We start from the raw sequence: 24118 nt of genomic DNA on the forward strand, positions 1-24118 counted from the left end.
TTCCACACTGGCTTAGACATCAAATTCAATGACTTTCAAGGTCTTGTTTGGTGAAACTCGAGGACTCAAAATTGGCATGACTTGACAAAATTAGACATCATAATCAAGAAGTCCTGGTGAAATTAATTTTAAATCTGCTGCTGTATCAACACAAATCTCCATCACAGGATTTTCCTCAGGATGTGAAGTGTTGATCCAGAGAGCTGAAGCACGCTGACGAATTTCTTCAAAAACTGCCATGGCCATGTTTTATTTTTCTCAAATCCGCAAACTCTCAAGGCCCGTGGGAACCCTGCTTTGAGCTACAAAGGTCACCATTTCATTTCCATATTCTGTCTCTTTACAACAACTAGGCTACATTCGTTTTGACGGGTTTTTGACTAATATACACCACAGTGATATTTTTGACTCCATAGACCTCCATGACCTGACAATTTTCTTCTAGGCTGAGTCTGTTTTTTGTTTTTAAGCTTATATGGATATGTAATTATCCAAATAAGAATAGCAGGCTACTTGTAGATCGGGAAAAAAAAAAAAAAAGTATTAACAACTTTCTAATCCCATTGTTGCAGGAAATCCTGTGGCACAATTTTTTGTAAATTAACCTTTTATAACTTCAAAATTCATTTAACTCAAGTTTAAGAGTCATATTTTCTTATTAATTCTATCAGGGGCTCTGTCAGTTGGTTTCACAATGATAGGGGTTGTAATAGCAAGTTTTGTATTACAGTGTTATGTTAATTTTTATGTTTAAAGAACTAAAAGTTACAGCTTAGGCATCCAAAAGGGCATTTCAATCATAATGCATCTAAAGTCAATTTGGTCCCTGCTTTCAGCCTAACTAAATCTCAAAGAAAGAGGAGTGAGAATCAGATTCAGCAGACAAATTCAAACTCCTTAAATCTCAAAAACTCTCAAACTAAATTTAACTTTTGCAGTTTTGGGATAGCCATATTATATGCATAATAAATCAGCTTTGGTCAAGTGTCCCTTTGCGTTGGTTTTGGGCCGATTCTGATTCAGGCTTTCTTATTGAATCTCCGAGCACGGCCAAAGTAAACAAGGAAAAAAGTCTTCAACATTCCCGGGACTGGAAAGCAGCCCGGCGCCCGTCTCCGTCCAAGGCCACGCCCCGTACATCGAGTTCAGCCCCAGAGCATCGATCACAGCAAGACAGGAGGCCACGCTCTGTGCGCTTCTACAATATGCTTTACTTCGGCAAGGCACTATATCTCCCAGCACGCAGCGGATAAAAACACATAGGATGGAAATAAAACATACGCTATATGGAGAGTACAGAATGCTAGATACATCATTTCCGTGACAGCAGAGAAGTTAAATCTTCCCCCATGTGTCCATTTGCTTATTGGGGGGGGGGAAACAGAGAGAGTAAAAAGAGAGTGCAGCAGCATAGTTTAACCTCCCATCATTCACCTTGGGCTTCTTACCTCCCTCCATTTTCTGCGGGGATTAATAAAGTTAATTGCATTGAACCCTCTCTTCAAGAACTGGACCATGGCAAAAGGAGGGAGAATACACTGATTATCCCTAAAATGAGCAATTAGTAACTTGTCTTTACTCAAACACCAGTCCCTATTGCAGTATGGCTCTACCTAGACTTATCAGAGAAGGTTTGTGGTTTCATGTCAATATTTAAACCAGGGATGTGATTTTTTCAGGTTTTGTGGAGATAAAACTGCCATTCATCTCTAAAGGGAGATTACCGTTTTTTCTTTTCTTTTCTGTGTTTCTAATCACTTCCCCCAATAGGATTCACAACAGTGTGAAGTTAATCGAGTGAATGGGAATGAGATTATATCCTTTTTTGGCTGTGGATTCCAAAGGGGAGGGGCTACAGAAAGAATGCTAGATGGTGACTGGTGGCCATAATGTTCATACACTGGTATACTGACATGATGCTACAGTGTCCACCCACCCCCAGTCACACTCTGTCTATTAAAGGAAAAATCCACCTTAAAAAATTAAACACTATTAAAACAGCTACTGGTGATGAGCCTTACATTTCTGGGTCCATTTTGTTGTTTGGTGGAGTGTTTTTCTGGCCAAACATAGATAATAACTGGCCAAACATACACATGACATTATGTTGAAATATTATCAGTGCTACAATGGAGCCTGATAGTTGAAAAATGTTCAGATATCTTCTAAAACATCAACGGTAAATGTCAAGTTTTGGTGTCAGTCCCTCAGAATCAAAGAGCAAGAGCTTCTTTCTAGACTCACTGTTTTGCACAGATGTTCAACAATCATACAGGGAGAGAAGAGGCAGAAAGCCCAATTTCTCCACCAATTGTAGCCTCAAAAGACCATAATGCAATGCAGTCACAGCTTGCATATTTTCATTTGCATATTTTCATTAGTACAGTCACAAAATAACTCCTGGAATGCATCGAACATCAACATTTTATGATATCTAACAGTGTAAGAGCATCAGAAGGTGGATTTTTCCTTTAAAGATTCAATATTAGCCAATTAGCACAAGTTTCTGTACCATGACTGTACGTGACAATGAAAGTGATTTTGATTCTGAAAACACAACGCAAGGGCAAAACATCAAAGAGTGACGACTGTTTGACTTTGATGGATGGCTCCATTCCCCTCCCCATCACCAGTCCTCTCCTGCCTCCCTTCACCCTGAAAGTTAACCATGATGGCCCGCTTATATTTTTACTTCGCTGCGTTATGAACACAGTCGGCCGGCGCTCGGGTCTCCGCGCTCCCGATCCATCAATGCCAAGCCGTCCGCGCCGTCCGAGAAGGCGTCTTCCATTCCTCTTCCTCCCTGTCATGCTGAAGTTCAGAATACAAAGAGCCGGCCGCGCTTCGTCGCTATGATACATTATTGCTGTCTGGTTACGAACGGCGTCCGGTCAGCCGCCGTTCCCACATCACACACCCTTCTCAACTACTTCTGGTCCTGCACTGTGTGACCCTTGAATTGACCCAAGAACCTCAAAAACCTCCAGGTCCAGGTTCTCGGTTCCTAGGATGAAGGATAGTTTGTGTCCGGTGGAGTCGCTCCATCTCGTCTTAAGTCTCTTGCACGGTACGCATCGCCTCCCACAAATTACATATTGCTGCGATCGTGAAAAAACATGTAACTGCTTTGTTGTTTTTGTTTTTCCCTTACTTGTGGTGAGTGAGTTTCACAACCCTGGGGCCCTTCCAAGTGTATAATTTCAAAAAGACATCATGAGCATTCTTTTCTTCGTTCCTGGAAAACAGACTCTATGAACAGGGTTCCCGCACGCACTTGGTCGTCCAATTCAAGGACTTTTATGTTCTGGGGCAAGACATCAGATTGGTCAAATTTATCGTAGAGGCCTCTTTTTTCTTTGCTCATAATCTTGTCCAGTGAAGAAGTCATAGTGAAATAATTTCATCAACACTTCTGCTACGCTACCAGTCAAAAGTGTGGACACACCCGATTGAATGTTCTATGTTTTTCATTCTCTTAAAGCCATTTTGCTCTAAAGGCTTCTGCTTAAATGCTTGAAATTTACTTTTGAAGTTGATGCCTGTGTATTTTTTTATTACTTCCATTTTTTTTTTTTTATACTTTATTTTTTATTTCTTTCCAAAGCCTTTGCCTTCCCATCAAGGCAAAGGGTCTACTTTAAAGAATCTAAAATATAAGATAGTTTTAATTTGTTTAACACTTTTTTGGTCACTGCATGATTCCATTTGTGTTATTTCATAGTTTTGATGTCTTTACTATTATGTTAAAATATGGAAAAAAGTAAAAATAAACAAAAATGTGGTGTGTCCAAAGTTTTGACTGGTAGTGTATATCCAAGTAAATATCTATCTAACTACATTCAAGGCCATCCATTCTTGTTCAAAAACTTTTAAGGCCTTATTTAATCTTTCTCAAATCCACAAACTTTCAAGGATTGTCAAGCTCTGTGGGAACCCTGTTTGCACATACATGTTTTCACATCCAACACCAGCAGCCATGCTCTGGCATACAAGTTCACGATCACACACAGCCAGCTTCTACCACAGAAGAGCGAACGTCATTTCGTTTCCACTTTTCTATAACGCTCTCTTGCTGTGTAAGAGATTATTCCTCCTTCTTCCGTCTGTTCCGAAGCTCCTCAAGGTCACGTTTCTTAGTTATGATACAGGAACAGCGTCCATTCATTCACCCGTCCCACCCTCACACCCCTCTCCCCAATGCTCCAGCACCCACCCACCCTTCTCCTCCTCCTCCTCATTGGGGTCCCAGGCCCCCCTGGGTGCTCTGGCCGTCGCTGTGGTCGGTTCCCCACAGGCGGTAGAACTGGCTGAAGTCCACGTAGGGCGGCACCCTGCCCGTCTCGTCCGGCTGAGCCGCCTGGCTGCCCCTCTGCCGGAAGAGGCTGCCGTCTCCCGAGCTGGAGCTGGAGCTCTGCGTCTGGGTGTTGGTGGACTGGAGGGTGGCGGTGGGGCTCTGACTGCTGGGGAGAGCCGAGGAGGAAGAGGGGAGAGGGGGATGGGTGGGGAGGGTGAAAGAAGAGGGGCAGACAGGTAGAAGGGTGGGGATAGAGGAGGAGAGAGGGATGAGGGTGGGGATAGAGGAGGAGAGAGGGATGAAGGTGATGGCGTCAGAAGACAGGAAGGGATCCATGTCGGGGGTGGAGAGACAGAAAAGGGAGGTGGAGAGAGGGAGAGTAGGAGGAGGCGGAGGGGCGGAGGAGAGAGAGAAGAGGGAGGTGGAGAGCGGGAGATGACGAAGAGGGGGGAGTGGGGGAAGAGGGAGAAGGGGAGAGAAGGGGGAAAGAGGGAATTCAATTATGGGCTGCAGGATGTCAACGGAGGTTTGGCAGATAGCGGGGCGGAGCGTGCTGAAGAGCGGAAAAGGAGAGAGGAGAGAGGCAAGGAGAGAGCGCAGGACACGGGATGGATATCGACGAGTTGGGGCCCGTGAGAGAGGGAAATACAGAGCGTGAGATTCAGTCAGTGAAAGACAGGAACAGAGTGGAAGTGCAAATCACAGAGGAAGAGAAGATAGGGAGCAGTCCAAGTGGAGGACGGGGCAAAGGGCAGCACCAAGAACCAGGAAAAGAAAGAAAGGAGCAGTAAATGATTGGAGAAAGAAAGCATGCACATGCATCAAACCAAAGCAGCAGCCACATTCATATCCTAGTACAGACGTGCGGGTCTTGTTAAATTCCGTAGTCATATTATACTACAGGTAGTTTCTGCCAGGCAACATGACAAAACATGTGTTCAAACCATGCTGATATTGCCTATAAAGCCAGGGGGCTAGTTAGCAATGTTTCATGCTGTTTGTATTATTTAATTGTCCTGTATGTACTCCACTTTGAAGAAAGACATTACACATGAACTGGTAAGTGCTGTACAAAATCCACAGTAGCCTTGGGGGCATTCTTTCCTGTGAATATGGGTACTTTGGTGTTGCCAACGATACTCGACTGTACCCAGTAGCCACTTCACCCATAATCAGTGTTGGGCTTGTTACCCCCAAAAAAAGGAATATATTAATATATTATACTTTCACAAATTGTGAAAACTCAGGTACCTCTCCTGTGAATGATCAGGGGAACCAAATAGCCTTGATGCCCAATATTCTTGCAGTCTTTTTCCTGCATAAGAAGTATTGGGAATATTTCCACCCAATGAAAATCAACTTTTCTGCTGTTTGTCCTCTAAGCTGTGAGAGGACACCAACTAATTCTGCTGAAAATGAATTGAGGGATAGGTGTGGGGTATAGTTAAGTTTTAAGTCGAATATTGTTACTGAAATTCAAATAGTAATTTGTTGCACTACTTGTTCCTGGGAAAAGCAATAAAAACACATTACTGAGTAACTTCTTACAGCTAACCACTGCCTGTAATCACAGTGAAGAATGCCCTTGAGTGTATCATTGCTATAATAAAGTTTATAGGCTTATATGCTTGCTTCCCATTCCAACAAGCTCCATGAAAGGGACCCCGGCCCACACATAGCAGCAGAACGATGGGGAAGTCAGAATCAAGCTTACCCAAAATAAATATAGCAGTAGAGGGTCACAGGGGAGTAAAATTCAAGCTTACTCAAAGTAAATATAGCAGCAGAGGGATGGGGGAGTTGAAAATCTTGCTTACCCCAAAATAAACTTAGCAGTAGAGGGACACAGGGGAGTGAAAATCAAGCTTACCCAATGCAAACATAACATCAGTGGGACAAGGGAGTGAAAATCAAGCTTACCCAGAGTGAAAAATTGCAGTAGGAGGGGAACATGGGAGTGAAAATCAAGCTTACCCAGAGCAAGCACAGCAGTGGAGGGACAAGGGAGGGAACAACTCAGCTTACCCAGGAGTGGGGGTGCCCTCCTCCAGGGTGGAGGCGGTGTTGGTCCCATTGGTGAGGGTGCCCTGGGAGGGCATGACCAGCGAGAGGGTGACACTGGTCTTACTGGTGCTCTGGCTGTTGGAGTAGGGCACCGACACTGGGTAGATACGACCGCCTGGGAGAAGGGTGGAGCACATACAGACAGAGGTTTATTGTTTATTGATAAGGATCCCCGCTGTGCACAAGGGTGTCAGCTAGTCCTCCTGGGGTCCAACAGCAGAAATATTAATAAGATAAGCCACATTTGTACAGTAAACAATGATTCTTACATATCAAAAGGCTAAGGACAAGCTCAAACAAACAAAAGTGTGAATGAAATACATGCATGGATACAACAGTATAAAACAAGTAGAATTAAAATTAAGCATTTGACCTTAACTCCTAATCAAATGTATTCTGGCAAGTTGTTTAAAAATAAATTTGCTACTGGCTAATTCCACAGTGTAAAGGTAAAGGGTTAAACGTCAATTGTTATTCAGCACTGTTCATACTTCACCTGTTTAGATGCTATTTAGAAAGTTCACCAGACAAATTGTATCCAGACAAAAGGTGAATTATTCAGCCATAATAATAAAGGTAGGACAGGATCTTTCATTCTGTGTGAACAATAAACTGGGCTCTAGGTAAATGGCTGCTGTTCAGTTTTATTTCGCAATGAAAAAGTCTAAGCTACAGCACTGTTTTTTTTAATACTTTTTGCAAGTACTGTGGTCAAAAGAAAAAAAAAAAAAGAGTGTGAAATCAGTGTGCAGCTTCAGCAGAAAAACAGTCATCTTGGGAATCTGGAGTAAATTGGATTTTTTTTTTTTTGCCTGGACCTTGCAGTTTTGGCTCTGGACGAGTGGTTAAAATTCTGAGCTGAGCAGTAAAAGTGTATCCATGGCTACACCCTTCATAAAACTTTGCTTCCTCTAAACTTCTGTCTTTTGAGGATCATATTCTAGTTTATTCATCGTCTGCCAACAGATGTCCATAACACGACCGTATAAATGCCTGTCAAGAGAGATTACAGGACACACGCCTATTGGCCACAAGGGACCTGTGAAGGGCACTGCAAAGGGAAGATGAGAAATCTTTACCGAGCTAGTCTCGTTCCTAGATGGCAGGTAAATGACCTTTGTGAAAGTTCCATATGGTTCTAAATTCTATAGTTTGTGATTTTAAATTCTAAAAGTTCTATATGGCTCTATTCCTATTGAAGACTTACTGTATATTCTAAAGGTTTTATATGATTTTTAAAGTTCTATATGATTCTAAATCCTAACAGTCTAAGATGGTTCTCTTGTAATTGCAAATGTTCTAAATGTTTAAATCCCAAAGGTTTAATATAGTTCTAAGATTCTACGTGATTGTAAAAGTTCTGTACCACTCTGAAAGTTCGATATGGATCCAAATTCTACAGGTCCTGCGTGACACCAAATCCTAAAATTTCTATGTGATTCTACAACTTCTGTATGATTTAAAAGGCTCTATGCGATGCTAAATGTTTAAATGCTAAAGGTCCGATATGATTCTAAGGTCCTGAATAATTCTAAATCCTGAAAGTTTTACATGATTTTAAAAGTTCTACATGAATGTAAATTCTAAAATGTCTACATGCTTTTAAATTCTCCAGGTCTATGGTTCTAAATCCTAAGACTTCTCTGTGAGGAACACTGACACTCATGTGGCCAGTTTTCCATGAAAGGTTTTCCGTGATCCCCTGGTAGAGATCAGGTCAACAGCCATTTGTCCCCCAGCTCTCCTACCCTGCGTGGGCGTCAGCGCCCCGTCGGTCAGCGTGTAGTTGAGCGTGCGGATGAGCAGGGTCATGTCCTCATGGCGCGAGCAGTACGGCGCCCTCTGGCGGCCGGAGACGTAGACGTCGTGGTGAAGCCGCTTCACGCGCTCCACCACCGACTGAGCCACTGCCTCCAGACTGCTCTGCTGGGCCAGCTCTGCTGCTACCATGGCAACCATCTCCTGCGATGCACAGCAGAGGAGAGAGAGAGAGGGGTTGATGTGAAAGGTAGAAGGTGGCAAAGGAGGGAAAATGAAGAAGAGACGAGAAGAGTAGAAAACAGAAGAGAACAGAGGAAGTCAACATGAGGTAAAAGGGAGAAGGTGGTAAAGGAGGGAAGAGAATATAAGAAGAGAAGAGAGCAAAGAGAAGAGAAGAGAAGAGAAGAGAAGAGAAGAGAAGAGAAGAGAAGAGAAGGAAAAGTCAACAAGAGAAGGAAGGAAGGAAGGAAGGAAAGGTGGGGAAAGTGAGGGGAAGTGGTCAAGAAAGTAGGAGACAAAGTAGAAGAAAGGGAAAGAAGAGGCAAAAGTGTGACAAAGAGATGAGAGGGACGCGAAAGGGAGGAGAGCAGGTCGGAGATGGAAGGAGACAGAGGAGAGGGAAGAGAAGGAGGAAGATGACATGGCGATCAAAGAGAGAAAGATGTGAAAGGGAGAACAGGTGGTTTGCAAAAGAGGGAAGACAAGTGAAGAGATTTAAAAAAAAAAATAAAAACAGACGGAAGAATAAGAGAGGGAGGGGGAATGAGGTGGGAGGAAGAGACTGCCAAGATGAATCCGCCAACCTGATTGGCCTGTTCTGGGCCGTGGGCAGACTCCAGGGCGTTGATGAGTCCTTCTGACATCAGCAGCAGGAAGCCCGTCACGCCGTCCAATGACTGGCTGCCGTGGATCTCCGGCTCCGCAATGATTGGCTTACTCTTGGCCCCACTGATGACATCGGTATGGTGGAGGAGGACAGATGGATGGATGGGAGAATAGATAAATGAAGGAATGAGTGAGAGACAGAGATCGGGAACAAGAGATGGAGAGAGATGGAAAAAAGAGATGGGGAAAGAAGGAGAGAAAGTAAGAGATTGAGGTAAACAGAAGGAAAGACGAAGACGAGAGAGGATGAGAGAGATTGGGAGAGATTGGGAGAGAGATGGAGAGAGAGAAAGAGAGAAAGAGGGAGGAAGATAGACAAAAAGAGAAAGAGAGAGGATGACAAGATAAGTGCACCCGACCTAAACGCAATCAAGCTTTGGATCTATGAGATGAAATAAAGAGTCGCTCAGGCTTTTTTTTTTTTCCACGTCACGTTTCCTGCACTCTCTTCGACGGCACTGAGGGGGAAATTCTATTAAGATTCTATTAAGTGTCTTTTATTGAGGATCATAATTGGAATGGCTTTTCAAGATCTGGGCCTGATTTGCTTGGCCCGGGCCGCAGACAGGAACAGGAAATGAGAAGGGTGAGGGGGAGGGGGGGATCGTGGAATTTGAAGAGGCTCGGCAGTGGTTAAAGAGCAGCTGGAGCAGACTCAAATATAAAGACTGTAATATATAGAGAGAGATCCTCCACTGTCCAGGTCCTGAACACATACACTCATGATGGGACAGGACGATACGCTTACCTCACAATATGATTACGCGATATGGGGTTCACGATTTGATACAACCACGATATGATGTAATAAATAAAAGTTCAAAGACAACAAAGTCTGAGTGTGCAGAATTCTGTTTATTTCTGAGCTGCAAATCTTTCTAGCGATGGCACTGGCTGCTAGAATGTAAACAACAATTGAAAAATGTCTTTACAAAGTGAAAATGATACAATTTGGATGGAGAGCTTGTGAAATTGTGATGGGCAAGCGTCTCATTTGTGATTACTACAGCGGAATAAAATGGAGCTAATATTGCGATTCTTTTTTCCTGCCCCACAATACGTATTGTCACATTTTCGTATTGCGATATATTGAATTTCGATAAATCGTCCCATCCCTACTCACTCTCACTCACTCATACAGTCACGGGATACAATACAAGGGATTTAATGTTAAAATGTTTAATCAGATGCCCCAGTTCCCCCTGCCTCACAGTTTTATTATTATTATTGGCCAAGAAATAGGCTACTTGTAAAGATAGTTTATTTCTTTTGATCAAATTTTTGATCCATCAAAAAAAATGCATAACTCTGGATGAAAGCTAGAAATGTTCTGTCTGCATTTCATGAAAATATGTATTTTACTTTGCTTTTTAAAGGCTGTGGAATATTACAGAAACCCTTTTTCTAACTGCTGATTTTTGACAGGTGACCTGCAGATTCTGATTTTCTTTTCTGTGGGAAAGCTGGGGAGGCTATTTAATATCTTTTGTCTCGCTCCTTTCGCAATATCGTTCTGAACTTTCATGGCAATAAAACACATCCAACAGAGAGAGAGAGGGAGGGACAGAGAGAAAGACAGAGAGAGAAAAGGCTGCAGTAGGTTTGCAAAGATGTATGTATGCGTATTCTGCCTTCACCTGAGCAGGTCGATGTCTGAGTAGTTGAATTTGACTCTGTAGTCTCCGAGCCTCCTGGTGCTGCTCTGTCCCGCAAGCTGTCCTGCCTGCCTCACACGGGACGAGTCCACTCCTATACACAACAGAGAGAGGAGAGGGGAGGAGAGGAGAGGAGAGGAAAAAGGAGAATGACAGCATTAGAGAGCGTTTTTTTGTTTTATCAATTACTGTTTTTGTTTTATCAATTACAAAACTGTTACTGAAGCTTTGGCAACACTGTTATCTTTAAACATTCATGCCAATGAAGCATATTGAACTGAACTGAGAGCAGAGGGGAGAGCAATGAACAATGTAAACAAGAGGAAGAGACAGGAGAGGAGGGGATGGGATGTGGACAGAGAGAGAGAGAGAGAGAGAGAGAGAGAGAGAGAGAGAGAGAGAGAGAGAAAGAGAGAGAGAAAGAGAGAGAGAGAGAGAGAGAGAGAGAGAGAGAGAGAGAGAGAGAGAGAGAGAGAGAGAGAGAGAGAGCGCATAGATCAGCCAGAGACAAGAGCAATAAGGAGAAGCAGTGGGTGGTGCAAGGTAGCGTGTTGTGTGTGTGTGTGTTGGGTATGGGGTGGGGGTGGGGGGGGGGGTCACCTTCAGCCAGTCTAATGGAATGACTGCCGCTCCATTTAAATCATTCAGAGAATGGCCTGAGCTACAGAATAATTATGTGACTCTCGATTGGCAGAGACAGAGAGGGAGGACAGAAGGGAGAGAGAGAGAGAGAGAGAGAGAGAGAGAGAGAGAGAGAGAGAGAGAGAGAGAGATACAGAGAATACAAAGAGAGAGAGAGAGAGAGAGACAGACAAGAGCTCTGTCTCCCCATCTAATGGTGTGATGTAAAATGCTAGGAAACAAGGTAGCTAATTCCCCATTATGTTCATTATTGGTGCCAGGCTACACCTAATGGTTCTGCAAAGCTAATCACAACGCCTGCGTTTCCTGCTGCATGCACGACCGCCATTACTGGATCATTAGCTCGGCTGTCCAACACGGATGGATGGATGGCTGTCTGTGCGTCTCCGTGGCAGCCAATCTGCCTGAATAGCGGTCTCTCCGTCCGCCTGCATATCCTGGACTGAACGCGAGGTCAGGTAACAAGTGTGTCCCTATGTACTCATGCCGCTCTGCCAATTTGATATGCCTCTGCACCCATGGCACCAACACGAATTCCTGTCTATTCATCGCACTTGGCAGATAAAGTGATTCTGATCCTGCCAGTCAGTCAATCTTTCTGCCAGTCTGTCCGCCCATTTATTTCCAATCAGTCAGAATAACCGTCTCTCTGACTGCCAAACAGTCTATTGGTCAGTCTGTCCGTGTATCTATTGATCGGCCAGTCTGTCTATCTATTACTTTTTCTGTCTCTCTGATGGTCTACGCATCTGCTTGCCAGTCTGTCTGCCCATCAACCTTTCTACTTGTCTATGTGTCTCACCCAGTGCAGCCAGTCTCTGCAGCTCGTCCTCGTTGTCGGTGGTGTGGGGTCGTCCGATCTGGAGCACCTGGTTCTGGCCGTCGCTGCTCGACTTACACAGCAGGGCGCGGTTGGTACCTGGAACCGCAGACACACAAGTATTTACACACGGACCATTTTGTCATGGTCGACTATTTAATGCATATCTGAGAAGGAAGAGAGAAAGAGAGAAAGAAACAAAGAAATAAACAAAGAGAGAGAGAGAAAGAAATTAACCAACCACACACTGTGAGGCTTTGCTGAAAATGTAATTGCATCTTTATTTTTATTTTTCTTATAGCATTTGCAAATGCTGTAAGAAAAAGAAAAAAATAAGATGATTAAACTTTCAGCAAAGCCTCACAGTGTGCAGTTGGTTGAATGAATAATAACTTAGAAATAACACTACTTAATAAATAAAACTATTTAACAAAGCTCATACTCAGCTTATTTCAATGAAATCATCCTAATATTTCAAAAAAAATATATAAATAGACAAATGTCAACAGCCAACGTTGATCCCCACAAACAAATATTAAAAAATTTGTTTTTGATGATCCATCACAAACACACAGAATCAGACAACTGATCTTCTTCTTCAGTTGTTGTGTATCATCCAAATTGTACAGTTCTAAAATAAAAGCACAGCACTCTGATTATGTTGTGTTTTAGTTCCTGGGCATGGCCGTAGGCACAGCACCGTACATTACCCTGGGGTTTAACATACTGCCAGTTAAACTTTGTGAAGTGCGCATGCCTGGAGGCCCAGACATCACCTGGGACACACACTCTTGTTTTGTCTTTTGAGGCCAGATGTTTTTTTATGAGGCCTCTGTTGTTTTACCTTACCTGCACTTTCTTTGTTTTTTCTGTTCTTTCTGTTTTATCGTTTACATTGCAGGCAATTAGCTTGCAATAAGTGAGCAGGTAGGGGTTCAGTGTCTCTGCTCAAGGACACTGACAGGACACATGGCTGTTGTACTGTACTGTACTGTACTGTCAAACCTGTGATCTTTCAGTTACAGGAGAGTCTCTCTAACCATATCATGGCCGGCCTGCTGCTCATTATCATTTCCATACGTGCAGAAATAAACTAAACTTGCTATGTTAAATATCTGTGCAGATGGACTGACCAAGCCTGTGGTGTGTTCATACACCCTTGACTACCACCAGCCCCCCTCACATCCCCACTCCCAGCGTATCAAATTATGGGTCATACGACCTTAACTGTCAAATATATTTCACATCACGGCGCAGCTGGAAGTGCTTTCCTGAGCCCCCCCTTACGTGAAACCTCCCTGGGATTCATGTACTGTCAACTTTGACCCCTGACCCCCACACAGCGGGCCAGTGGGGAGAACGGTCCTCCTCTCTCCCCCATACTAATTATCGGCCCCCCGTTTTCTGCTCTCCGCCACGTCCTTGAGGACATGAGGAGAGGAGAAAATGAAATCCCGGAATGAGGGCGAGGGGGTCCTTCTCCTTTTCGCGCCCCAGAATGGGAGATGCAGGTGAAGAGACAGAAACACTTGACACATTATATTTTAGGGATTTAGCAAACGCTCATTTCCAGAGTGACTTACAATGAGTGCAACAGTAGAATAAGCTTCAATTCCTTTATCGCCAACTATAAACAGCCAATAGTGAGAAGAGCCACAGCGCTTATAAAAGGACTCCCAAATAGCTGCCATCTGGTATTGTGGGACGACACACTGTGTGAGGAACTTTGGTGATTGCCTGATGAGAAATACTTCTAAGAAATTACTCTGGCTCCTCAGGGGTGGTGTGTGTGTGTGTGTGTGTGTGTGTGTGTGTATGCGTGTGTGTTTTGTTTTGTTTTGTTTTGTTTCAATGTCTTTCCCCCCTCTCCCAGCAGTACCATCCTCATTTCCTCACAGCTAAGGATATAAAATGGTCTGGAGTATAGTGAAATATTAATGAAATCCTGCTTTTCTGTTCTGTAGCTTGGTAAAGGTGTCAGGAGGGGAGTCTACACACACACACACACACACACACACACACACACACACACACACGCAGAACAAGCTATCATGCTACTGCCCCTCCAGCTGTAGTCTGCAGGAGCCTGGTTTGGCACTGAGGCTGCGAAAACACCGGTCAATGTTCTGAGACTGTTTTGGATAAAGAGAGCCAATATCATTCTAACATCTGTCTGAGGGCCAGAGTATATGAAAACACAACCTGTGGGAAAAAAAACTTTCTGTACTGTATGTTAAAGCATTTAATCGTGTATAATCATATATAATGATTGTACTTTCCTAGATCGTATGTATCGGCGATGTTTCACCACTTAATTTCATTTAGAATGCCCTATTTACGGGTGATAAAGTGTGTATCTGTGTGTGTGCGTACAGTATGTGAGCATGTGTGTGTCAGATCACAGGACTACAGAAACACATGTATATTCAGTATTCTGTAGCTTTGGCCCTTGCTCTCCTTACTGTTGGTTGCTTGTAATATTGGCGATCTAGAAATGTAGATGTATTTTACTGTGCTGGATAAGAGCAACAAACTGCCTAAAATGTGATGGAAATGTAATCATCACCCTCAAAGGTTATGAATCTCCTTCCTCACACTCTGACAAAGTACTGAAGATGAAAACAGGTAGTAGTAGTAGTTAATATCACTTTAAATGACCATTATTAATAATTGTACAGCACCTTTTCTTACCAAAGCTACTTAAAACTGTAGAATAAAACGACCAAATCACATCAAAACAGGTCAAAACATGAAGCTGGAGAAGCGACGCGTGATGCATCAGGAAACTAAACGTGTAAAGAGTCATACCTGCCCAGCCCCAGCCCAGCCCCGACATGCCCTGCCTGAAGCTGAGGCTGGGGATCCGGGATTACCTTACATGGTCGCTAAAAATAAGTGCTTGTGTTTTCTGTGTGGAGGCAAAAAGAGAACGGGAGCGATGGAGGGCATCATAACACGGTTAAAATGGGGCTGTGGCGGCACCTCTGTTGTGAGGGCATTTGTCAGGCCAATTTCAAGGTATCTGCAAGCTTCATCAAGACTTTTTAAGAACTTTTCAATGCCATTTATATGATGAAAAGAAATATAAGACCAATTTATTCCCTGAAATGAATGAGAAAATGGGAAAAAAAAAAAAAGTGTTGTCCTGATCCAGAGAATGGGTTTACATGACTGGGCTGATTTCTCACTGTTAAATAAGACTTAAAGGCTGTATTTAACAATATTCAAGGACTTTTGTGGCCTTGAATGTAGATAATCAAATTCCAGACATTTTAAGACTTTTTCAGGACCTGCAGACACCCTCAATTTGTTGCCAAATGCTGTAGGATTCAACACATAGCGTTTTCCCCATGGTCCAAAAAAGAAGCTAGATTTGTCACTCGTCACTTCTGAGAAATTAAGTTGCATTCAGAAACGGCGTTAAATCTAGCGACAAAGTTTCCAAGTTCACAACAGTTGCTGTTTTTAGCCAAACAAGCGGCACAGTGCGAGAACCCACCTACACAGCCACTGAGGCACATCTGCTGTTTCTTCTGCTTAGCCAATTACAGAGTTGTGTCACTGACACATGTCCTCCCCTGATTGGTCTGCTAGGCTGTGCCAAAAGTCACATTTTTTCCGGTTCGCTTTTCAGTTCCTTGTTTTTTTATTTTTATTTTGGCGTGAGCAGCAAAGACTTTGGTGCCCTAAGCTGGAAAACCCCCGCATAAAACAGCATGTGTTAGTGTTTAGGCCTCTATCTGCCCGTGTCAGTGAGTGAGTGTGTGTGTGTGTGTGTGTGTGTGTGTGTAGGACTATCTTCCTGTGTATGTGTGTTTGTATGTATCTACATATTTCTATGTTTATGTGAATTTATGTCTTCTTATGTGTATTCCCTCACCGGCCACTTTATTAGGTACACCTGCTCGTTAACGCAAATAGCCTGCTCCTCCAAACAGCCAATCATATGGCAGCAACTCAATACATAAAGCATGCAGACATGGTGAAGTGATTTAGCTTTTTGTTCGAACAAACATTCGAATGGGCAAGATGCGTGATCTAAGTGACATTATTGCTGGTGCCAGACATGGCGGTTCCAGCATCTGAGAAACAGCTGCCCTCCTGGGATTTTCACACACTACAGTCTCCAGAGTTTACAGAGAATGGTGCGATAAACAAAAAACATCCAGTGAGCGACAGTTTTGTGGCTGAAAACCCCCTTGTTAATGAGAGAGGTCAGGGGAGAGTGGGCAGACTTGTTCAAGCTAACAGAAAGACCACAAACGCTCCAATAACTCTTTTTATGCTCATTTATTCTCTCTTTTTATACACTTTATCTTTTTATTTGTTTGTTTTATTCATCCTGTATTTCTTATATAATGTCTTATATACCTTGTGTAAAGCACTTTGAATTGCCTATGTGTACGAAATGCGCTATACAAATGAACTTGCCTTGCCTTTACAATAGTGGTGTGCAGAAGGGCAGCACACAAGTTGTTGGTTCTTACGATAAATGGGTTATAGCAACAGATGACCAGCCTTTACTAGATAGGTGTACCTAATAAAGTGCCTGGTGAGTGTCTCTGTGTGTGTGTGTGTGTGTGTGTGTGTGTGTCGTCTGTATCCATACCGACGTTGGCGATGTAGAGCTTGTTGTTGAGGATGAGCGCCACCACAGCTGTAGCTCCTCCTGACACCTCCTGCTCCAGCTCCTTCAGACGCTCCTGCACCTTCTGGCTCTGAGGAGAGAGCTGGTGGAACGACACATTCTGAGACGAGAGAGGGAGGGAAATAAAGACAGAACGGAAGAAAGTGGGGAGGAGGACAGAGGGAGACGGAGGAGTAGTGAGGAAGAGAAAAGGGAAAGGAGGAGGAAGAGGTGAGAGGGGAATAGAGGGAGGGAAAGGGGGAGAGGTAAGGAAAGAAATCAAGAGAAAGGAATAGAATCGGAGTGGGCAGATTGAAGAGGAGGAGAAGAGGATTAAGGAAAAGGGCAGAGAGGGGAAAAGACAATGGACAAAAGAGAGGAGGTGAGAAATGAAAGAGAAACAGAAATGAGAGAACATAAGAGGCAGCCAGAAATAATAGGAGATAGGGAGGGAGGATTGGTGGAGGAGGAAAAGAGAAACAGGCAGAGGTGCGAAGAAATAAGATAAGAGATGGGCAAGAAACAAGAACACAGGGAGAGAGAGGGAGAGCGAGAGCGAGCATGAAAGAGAAAGATAAGACAAAGAGAAAAAGAGAAAGTGTGTGAAAGAGAGAACACAGGAGATAAAAAACAGACTTTAATGAAACATCTCACGACAGAACAGAGGAAAAACTAACTAAAGCCGCCATAAAAACTCACCAACTCCCACACCCTCCCACACAAGCAACAATAGCCAAACTGAATAAAATATCCAAGGCAGCGAAAAAGAGAGAATGGAAAGAAGAGGAGATGTAACTGATGACTGGCGTGGAGGAGAGGAAGACGGGGTGAAGGGGAGTCAGACGAGCAGGCGGTGAACGATCCAGAGAGAGAGAGAGAGAGAGAGAACTGAGCCGGCTTATCTAATGAAACAGGCTGATGAGACCAATTAGAACATAACAAGCTCATTCTCCAATGGCTGAGCATTAGCTCGCAGTAATGCCGAAATCTGCGGTTGCCATGGAAATCGGCAGAGCACCTCTCTTCTCAATTCTCAGCTCAAACTGTCTATATGATTTGCACTGTGTGTGTGTGTGTGTGTGTGCGTACCTCATTGTGTGGTAGGAGGTAGTTGGACAGGTGGGCTTTTTCAGCCAGAGCATCATCTATCGTCTCAAAGTAGCTCTTCTCCACCACATCAAAGGCCTGAAAAAACAAAAAAATCTGCATGTCAAAACCCTGGCAATGACCCAAGCTTATCTGTACAACAAGATATGTGCTGTAAATGTTGTAGCAATGCATGTGAATGGGAGTGTTGCTATTGCAGAGTTGTTGACAACAAGTGAATGTTACAAATAAGTCTGACAGAAAGGGAAATAACTTATACTGATGGTCTGTGTTATGTTATAAGAGCTAACAGAAATGTTAAATACAGCAACAAGTGTGGTTATAAAGTCTGGGTGTTTTATCACTGGCACTGAAACAAATTTGATCTGCTGGGTTGTGTGGCAATACAGGAACAGGACATGAAGAAATGGATTACATGTAGTAGCATTTGTGCAAGTTTTGCTTGTTTGTTAAAACACGTGTATCATACTAGTGTAATGGTTTCAAATCTAAAGTGTGGTGAAAAAAAAAATCAAAGCTTATTGTTTGAAACACAGTAATGAAATGATTTCATAAAAATCACATAACAAAAATGAGAGACAATTAACTGACAGAGACAAAGGTTCGGAAAAATCTGTAGTACACAACATGTTTCTCTAATTAAGGTACAGCAGTAACCATGCAACCAGGGTGGGACGTTGACACCCACCACCCACCAAATGAGGGTGATTCTGAGCAGTGGCTGGTAAAGTTGTTATGTGGCGGGCGAGCAAACTTCTCTAAACTGGGGAAACAAATCACCAGTTAGTCGACTCTTTACGCAGCTCCCACACTGACGCTTTTTACCTCCGATATGCCTTTGTTTTTCTTCCCATGGCCGCTCCCAGGTACCGTACTTAGCAATGTAGTTGAAAATAAATTGTTTTGATATGAAATCTCATTACTGAGGAAAACATTAAATAGGGCAGCCTCGCCGCCCACTACATCAATTTAGCTCGTCCTCCCTGAGGCTGATAAAACTGTCAAATTGGAAGCAGAATGTGGCGACATATTGTTGGAGTTAAGAGGCCAGCAGACAGATAATCAGAGATCTGGTGCGCTGCAGCAAGCAGAGGAGGAGACATCGGGCCAAAGAAAAAAAAAAAGTGATATATAAATGAGAAGTGGTGACATGATGAGCAATAACATTTAAAGCAGTTCAGTTCTTCTAAGCAGCATCGCTTTGTCATGTTGTCAATATTATCTGCTTCAAGCATTCCTTCGTTGTCATCATAACTCAAATGAACACATGAACTTCAGCCTATCATGTGAGGCTTTGTTCTGTATCATATTTAGCCTTTACCCTTTTAATTTTAAAAAGTAGCTGGTAGAATTTATGAATCTACCAGACACAGTGGCTAGTGAATCAAAAAGTCCCTTGTCACAAATCTCAAAAACACACATCTCTCTCTTTTTTTTAACTTCTTTCCCCTCTCTGTCCCCCTCCTATTTTCTGAGTCTTGACTCTTTTCTATTTTCTATCTCTTTTTCGTTTTCCTTCAAAATATATAAATTACAGTGCTTAAATTCTGATCATTACCACACGAAACACACACACTTCTGCCTACCTGTGTGAGGATCCTGCGGACGTCGTTGTCCGTGTGACTGGAGTTGAGCTGTCCCAGCAGCAGCTCAGCCGTCAGACACTGGGAGACAAAACTGGCCACTCTGCTGCCTTCATAACCGTTAAAAACCCCGTACAGGAAACAGCCATCCTCGCCTCTGATTGGTGGAGAAAGCACAACAGACACGAGGCTGCTACATCGCTCGAAAGAGGGCAGACGGTGGGATTTTGAACAACAGAACAACATACTTTATCCAAAAAACTCAGGATTGGAGAGTGTTTGAGGGAAACAGAAGGTTCAGAAATCTCCAAAGCTTATGGCAAATAAAATATAAAGACTTTGGCTGTGGGTTAGAGTCATAATATGGTAAAGGAGGGTGAATAGTATCCTGGGATTCCAATTAAAACCATTTCAGTGAGCATTAAAGGATAAGGCTGGTGTTTTTTAATGCATTGCTTACCGTCAACAAATCCTATGAAAATAACAAAATCAACAATGTGTTTGCTCTACTCCCGTTACTTTCTGACTTCCCACGTTCCCTTTTTAGCCTTCAAACCGGAAGTCACTGGCTCCAATTGTAAGCTAAAAACCTTTAAATACAGCTCACAAAGACATAGTTTCAATTTTAAAAATCGCTAACTGTTACCATGAAAATTCAGGCTGTTGTAGTTATTACCAAATCAAATTCAAATGGGAACAAATTCTTCATTACGCCGGGGACTATTTTCGGTGCTACGGAACTACTTTCCTGAGATCGCAAACGTGTTTACAGCCGGCTTATTAAGTTGTTTGAGGAAAAAGTCGGCCGGCCCGGTGAATCGCGATGATGAAATATGTTGCCCAGAGCAACGGCATGGCTCTGTGACGTGTTTTTAATCGTTTTTTTAATACAATGGAGTTCTATGGCTGCTGGGACATGGCTGCACTGGGCACCGGCTACATGGACGAGATTTGTTGGCAAAACAAAATCATTAATGATTTTGTTATTTTCATAGGATTTGTTGACGATAAGCAATGCATTAAAAAACACCAGCCTTATCCTTTAAGTTAGTCTGAACTGATTTGACAGTAAAGATGCACCAATCATCATGATCATAATCGGCAGATAGACACTCTGAATCAGTGGTTCTCAAAGTGGGGAAATTAGGAATAGTTTAATTTCACTATAATTTAATTCACTACAAATTATCCCAATTAGAGAATGCATTATATATGACTATTGTGATCCTGGGATCCACTTTCAGTCTCACCAGTATAATCTCTCCACACACAGTGTAGACTGTTCTGCAATTCAATGCTAAACAACAACAAAAATCCTCCTAAATCATCAAAATCATAAATCATCATACAAAGGGGTACCTGGGACAAAATCGTATTAAATGGGGGTCGGTGGCCTAATGTGCGTCTGTTTGAAGGTCCATGACATGACAATGTTTCAGAACCACCGTTCTAAATAGGTCAGCAGTGATTGGCCGAGTGCCGTTTCAACTGCCTGATCACATTATATGCCTACATTCATTATTTATGCTCATGTACCAGTTGACAGTGATTGAATACGAGCTCTTTTCTCTTTTTTAAATAGAGAACGGGCTCATCTATTCTTTAAGAGGCTGTGCTGTTTTGAATTTCATCACTGCCGGGAACGCAGCTCAGAGAGAGGTAGTCATTTCATTTTGTTCCTGTCTGAACAAAGAGTTTTGAGTGTTTGGACAGAGTCTATGCTGAAACAATGAAACCCTTTCTCATGTCTTACTGGCGGCAACAGGTGAGTAAGCACCTCAGTCATCAAGTAACAATGTCTGGATAAAAACTGGGATTTATTTACACATGGTTAGGCAAGCAATGTCATGCAGACACAAGAAAAATCTGTTAAATCTGTATACGGCAGTATATTGAAACTTTGCTGTTTATGCTTGCTGTGTACTTTTACAGTCACAGAATCGGTAATCAGCCCCATTGCTGCATCCCTACTTGCACAACTCAGTTTAACACCTGGTGCAGCGTTTACAATGCTATTACTGATGTCATATTAGAAATTAGAAAACACGAGTAGACAATTAAATATTCTCAATTTTGACAGTGGAATCGCATTTCCCCGTTCATAAGACGGCAGATATCACTTGTAAACACCCCCAGCCCCCCACATAGGAAGAGAAAACAGGGAGAAAGAAAGACAGACCAGAGAAGGAAAATAACAGAGAGAAAGAGCAAAAACCAGCCATTTCTGCTCGAGTCTCTGATCTCCAGCCAACATCCAGCTGGTAAAACCTGTCTGTCAGCCGACATCCAGTTGGTGATGACTCTGACTCTGATAAGATCATTTGACTTGCCATCATTTTCTTGATTCATCAGCTGGTTGGTAGTCCAGTAACATTGTATGTAAAAAGTATTTATTTACACCATTCACGTGGGTGACCCATTTCATTATCAAAATTGTGAATATCGACAAAAGGTGATAAGCTGATAGATAAAGCATCACATAACCCTTGCTGTCACATGGCTCCCCAGCAGGAGTCAGTCCATGGCTCCCTCTATAGCTTGCCAGTTGCATCTCACCTGAACCTGAAGTGTCCGTCTTCGTTGGGGTGGCTCTGGGTGCCTTTACCATCGGGGCCGTACACACAGTTGGGTGCTGCGCCGACCCCACACATCTGACACAGAGGTAGGTCATCTGTCCAGCTCTGATGCTGTCATTGAAAAAAAGGATACACAGCCTATTATTAAAAGGTCCCTTGCTCCACAGATCAAAGCAAAAGAAGTGTGCTGCATAGATAATCTGACCCAGGCCAATTACTGTAGTATTAAATAATTCCTCATGTTTGTTAAAACCTGTTTAGTGTGCCAGTGAGGTTTAATACATCACGTCAACTCGGTAGTGTCAGTGGTAAATCACAGAGAAATACACTTAGATGGCTTTTCAAATACTAAACTGGGATTGTCTAAAACTTCCAGGTACACACTTCATTATCCCCTACGGAAAACCCCAACTAAGACTCAGGGGGGTTTTAGACCACAGATCCCAATTTGATAAAACCTTATATATGTGGTTGTCCTTTACATGAAAACTGAATGTGAGGATCTAACATACAGAATATAACTGTTACCACTGTCACTACTGCAATAAGCAATAAGCATAAATTCTGGAAAATCCTGTAAGCAAAACATAAAGGACATATTACGGCTTCTAATCAACTGTCAGCTTTACATAACAAAAGCCAATGATTCGGCTACTTTATTTGTTTACAAAGTAGCCTATTAGCCGATGCTAATCATAGGCTAACTCACAACCTTTGTATGAAACCTGCCAAGCAAAGCGAAGTTAATTCCGGCCACACAGGTCCTTGACTACATTCCAGTAATGTCAACAGCCTTGGATGATTAGACACAATTTTGAGCCCCTGCTAAGTCGCGTTATTTTGAAATTCAAGTTATGTTAGCTAGCTAACCACTGCAACAGTTGACATAACTCCTTTAGCTAGCGTTAGCATCATACAACGATGCAAAACAAGCGAGAACGACCAGTGCCGGACCTATGTGGAGGTACTGACAGATCTGACCAAAGCACTCTTAACGAGTAGTCCAACAGTAATAATCATTATTCGTGAAAATCATAAATGGTTGCATTTTCTCTTACGCTCTGCATCAGATTCCTACGCTGGGCCGCCATCTTGGACGGAACTCTTGCTGCGTTCAGGTGTTCCTCGTAAGCTCATACTTTCGATTTCCGAAGTGGTAAACACGACCTGTCGCTGCTTTTGGTCGGAAATAACAATGATCAAAATGAACATGGTAACACAAGTAGTTTTGGTGGCTGCTTTAGTTGTGTAATACTTAATTATTTATTACAAGATCATGCTTTAAAAAGAAGTTAAACAAATCACTTATCTGCACTCACCTTGTAATAGCGATATTTCCGACAGCACGTCTAGGCAGCATCTGTATCAACTTTTGGAGTGTGTGAACTTTTTTTCAAATGTAACTCACATACTCGCGTGATGCTGTTTCCTATCTGTACGGTTGTTATTTCATACATGCATGTGAATTAACTAATGAATCAGTTTGTCCTATCAACAAAACGAATGCACTTCCTGTTTGTTGCTACGTTTGATTTCTTAGACAACAGCGCCACCCTGCGGACTCCCTGCGAATCACTTACAGGTTGCTGCAACCAGATGTTGGTGATTTATTTATTTATTTATTTATTTATTTATTTAAACGGATCCCCATTAGCTGATGCCCATGGCACCAGCTAGTCTCCCTGGGGTCCGAATCCAGTACATCATATTCATCATATACATATACAACATCACATTTGTGTTACGTTATGTTCATCACATGTGCACCTCTAATTGTTACATTAAGAAAGTGGTCATTAAAATTTTCTCAAACATTCATTCCGATGTACATTCATTTCTGACTCTGCTTACCCAATGAGTAGAATGATTACTGATGTGCCTTTGAGCAACATTTCTGATATAATTTAGTCTAGATGGCATTTGAACTTTATTTAGCTACTTGGCAAAGAGAAGTATAACAAGTTTTTATTTTTCACCACCCTTATTATAGAAGTTTTTCATTGTAGGCTACTTCTGTAACAATACACGTTGAACTTAGATAGATAGATAGATAGATAGATAGATAGATAGATAGATAGATTATGAACACTGTGATACACATTTG

The 24118-nt window shown here is 42.6% G+C and overlaps 1 protein-coding gene across 2 annotated transcripts; it reads right to left on the minus strand.

Annotated features, from left to right (window-relative positions):
- Positions 1–4230: 4230 nt before the first annotated feature.
- tab1 (TGF-beta activated kinase 1/MAP3K7 binding protein 1) lies at positions 4231–23118 on the minus strand. Of its 2 annotated transcripts, none has more exons than XM_078291155.1 (11): positions 23073–23118; positions 21995–22125; positions 19442–19595; positions 17838–17933; positions 16731–16869; positions 12104–12220; positions 10642–10753; positions 8923–9067; positions 8107–8320; positions 6320–6473; positions 4231–4457 (listed from the first exon to the last, which is right to left on the minus strand). In XM_078291155.1, the coding sequence occupies exons 1-11, from the start codon at positions 23103–23105 to the stop codon at positions 4235–4237; spliced, it is 1518 nt and encodes a 505-aa protein (XP_078147281.1). In that variant the 5' UTR covers positions 23106–23118; the 3' UTR covers positions 4231–4234. The 2 variants fall into 2 exon arrangements, with proteins under 2 accessions (XP_078147281.1, XP_078147278.1); XM_078291152.1 differs by having other exon boundaries at positions 4231–4460.
- Between the last annotated feature and the right edge of the window lie 1000 nt (positions 23119–24118).

The sequence above is a fragment of the Centroberyx gerrardi genome, chromosome 3 (assembly GCF_048128805.1).
Source record: "Centroberyx gerrardi isolate f3 chromosome 3, fCenGer3.hap1.cur.20231027, whole genome shotgun sequence".
In the NCBI taxonomy this organism is placed as follows: Eukaryota; Metazoa; Chordata; class Actinopteri; order Beryciformes; family Berycidae; genus Centroberyx; species Centroberyx gerrardi.

What these genes read in the sequence shown, in the direction of transcription:
- tab1 (XM_078291152.1), bottom strand. Translation starts at nt 23,105, where the DNA reads ATGGCGGCCCAGCGTAGGAATCTGATGCAGAGC. An exon ending in TCCGCAGGATCCTCACACAG is followed by an intron (nt 17,934 to 19,441) that starts GTAGGCAGAAGT and finishes TTGTTTTTTCAG; the next exon opens with GCCTTTGATGTGGTGGAGAA. An exon ending in GAGGGCACCCCCACTCCTGG is followed by an intron (nt 4,461 to 6,319) that starts GTAAGCTGAGTT and finishes GGCTCTCCCCAG; the next exon opens with CAGTCAGAGCCCCACCGCCA.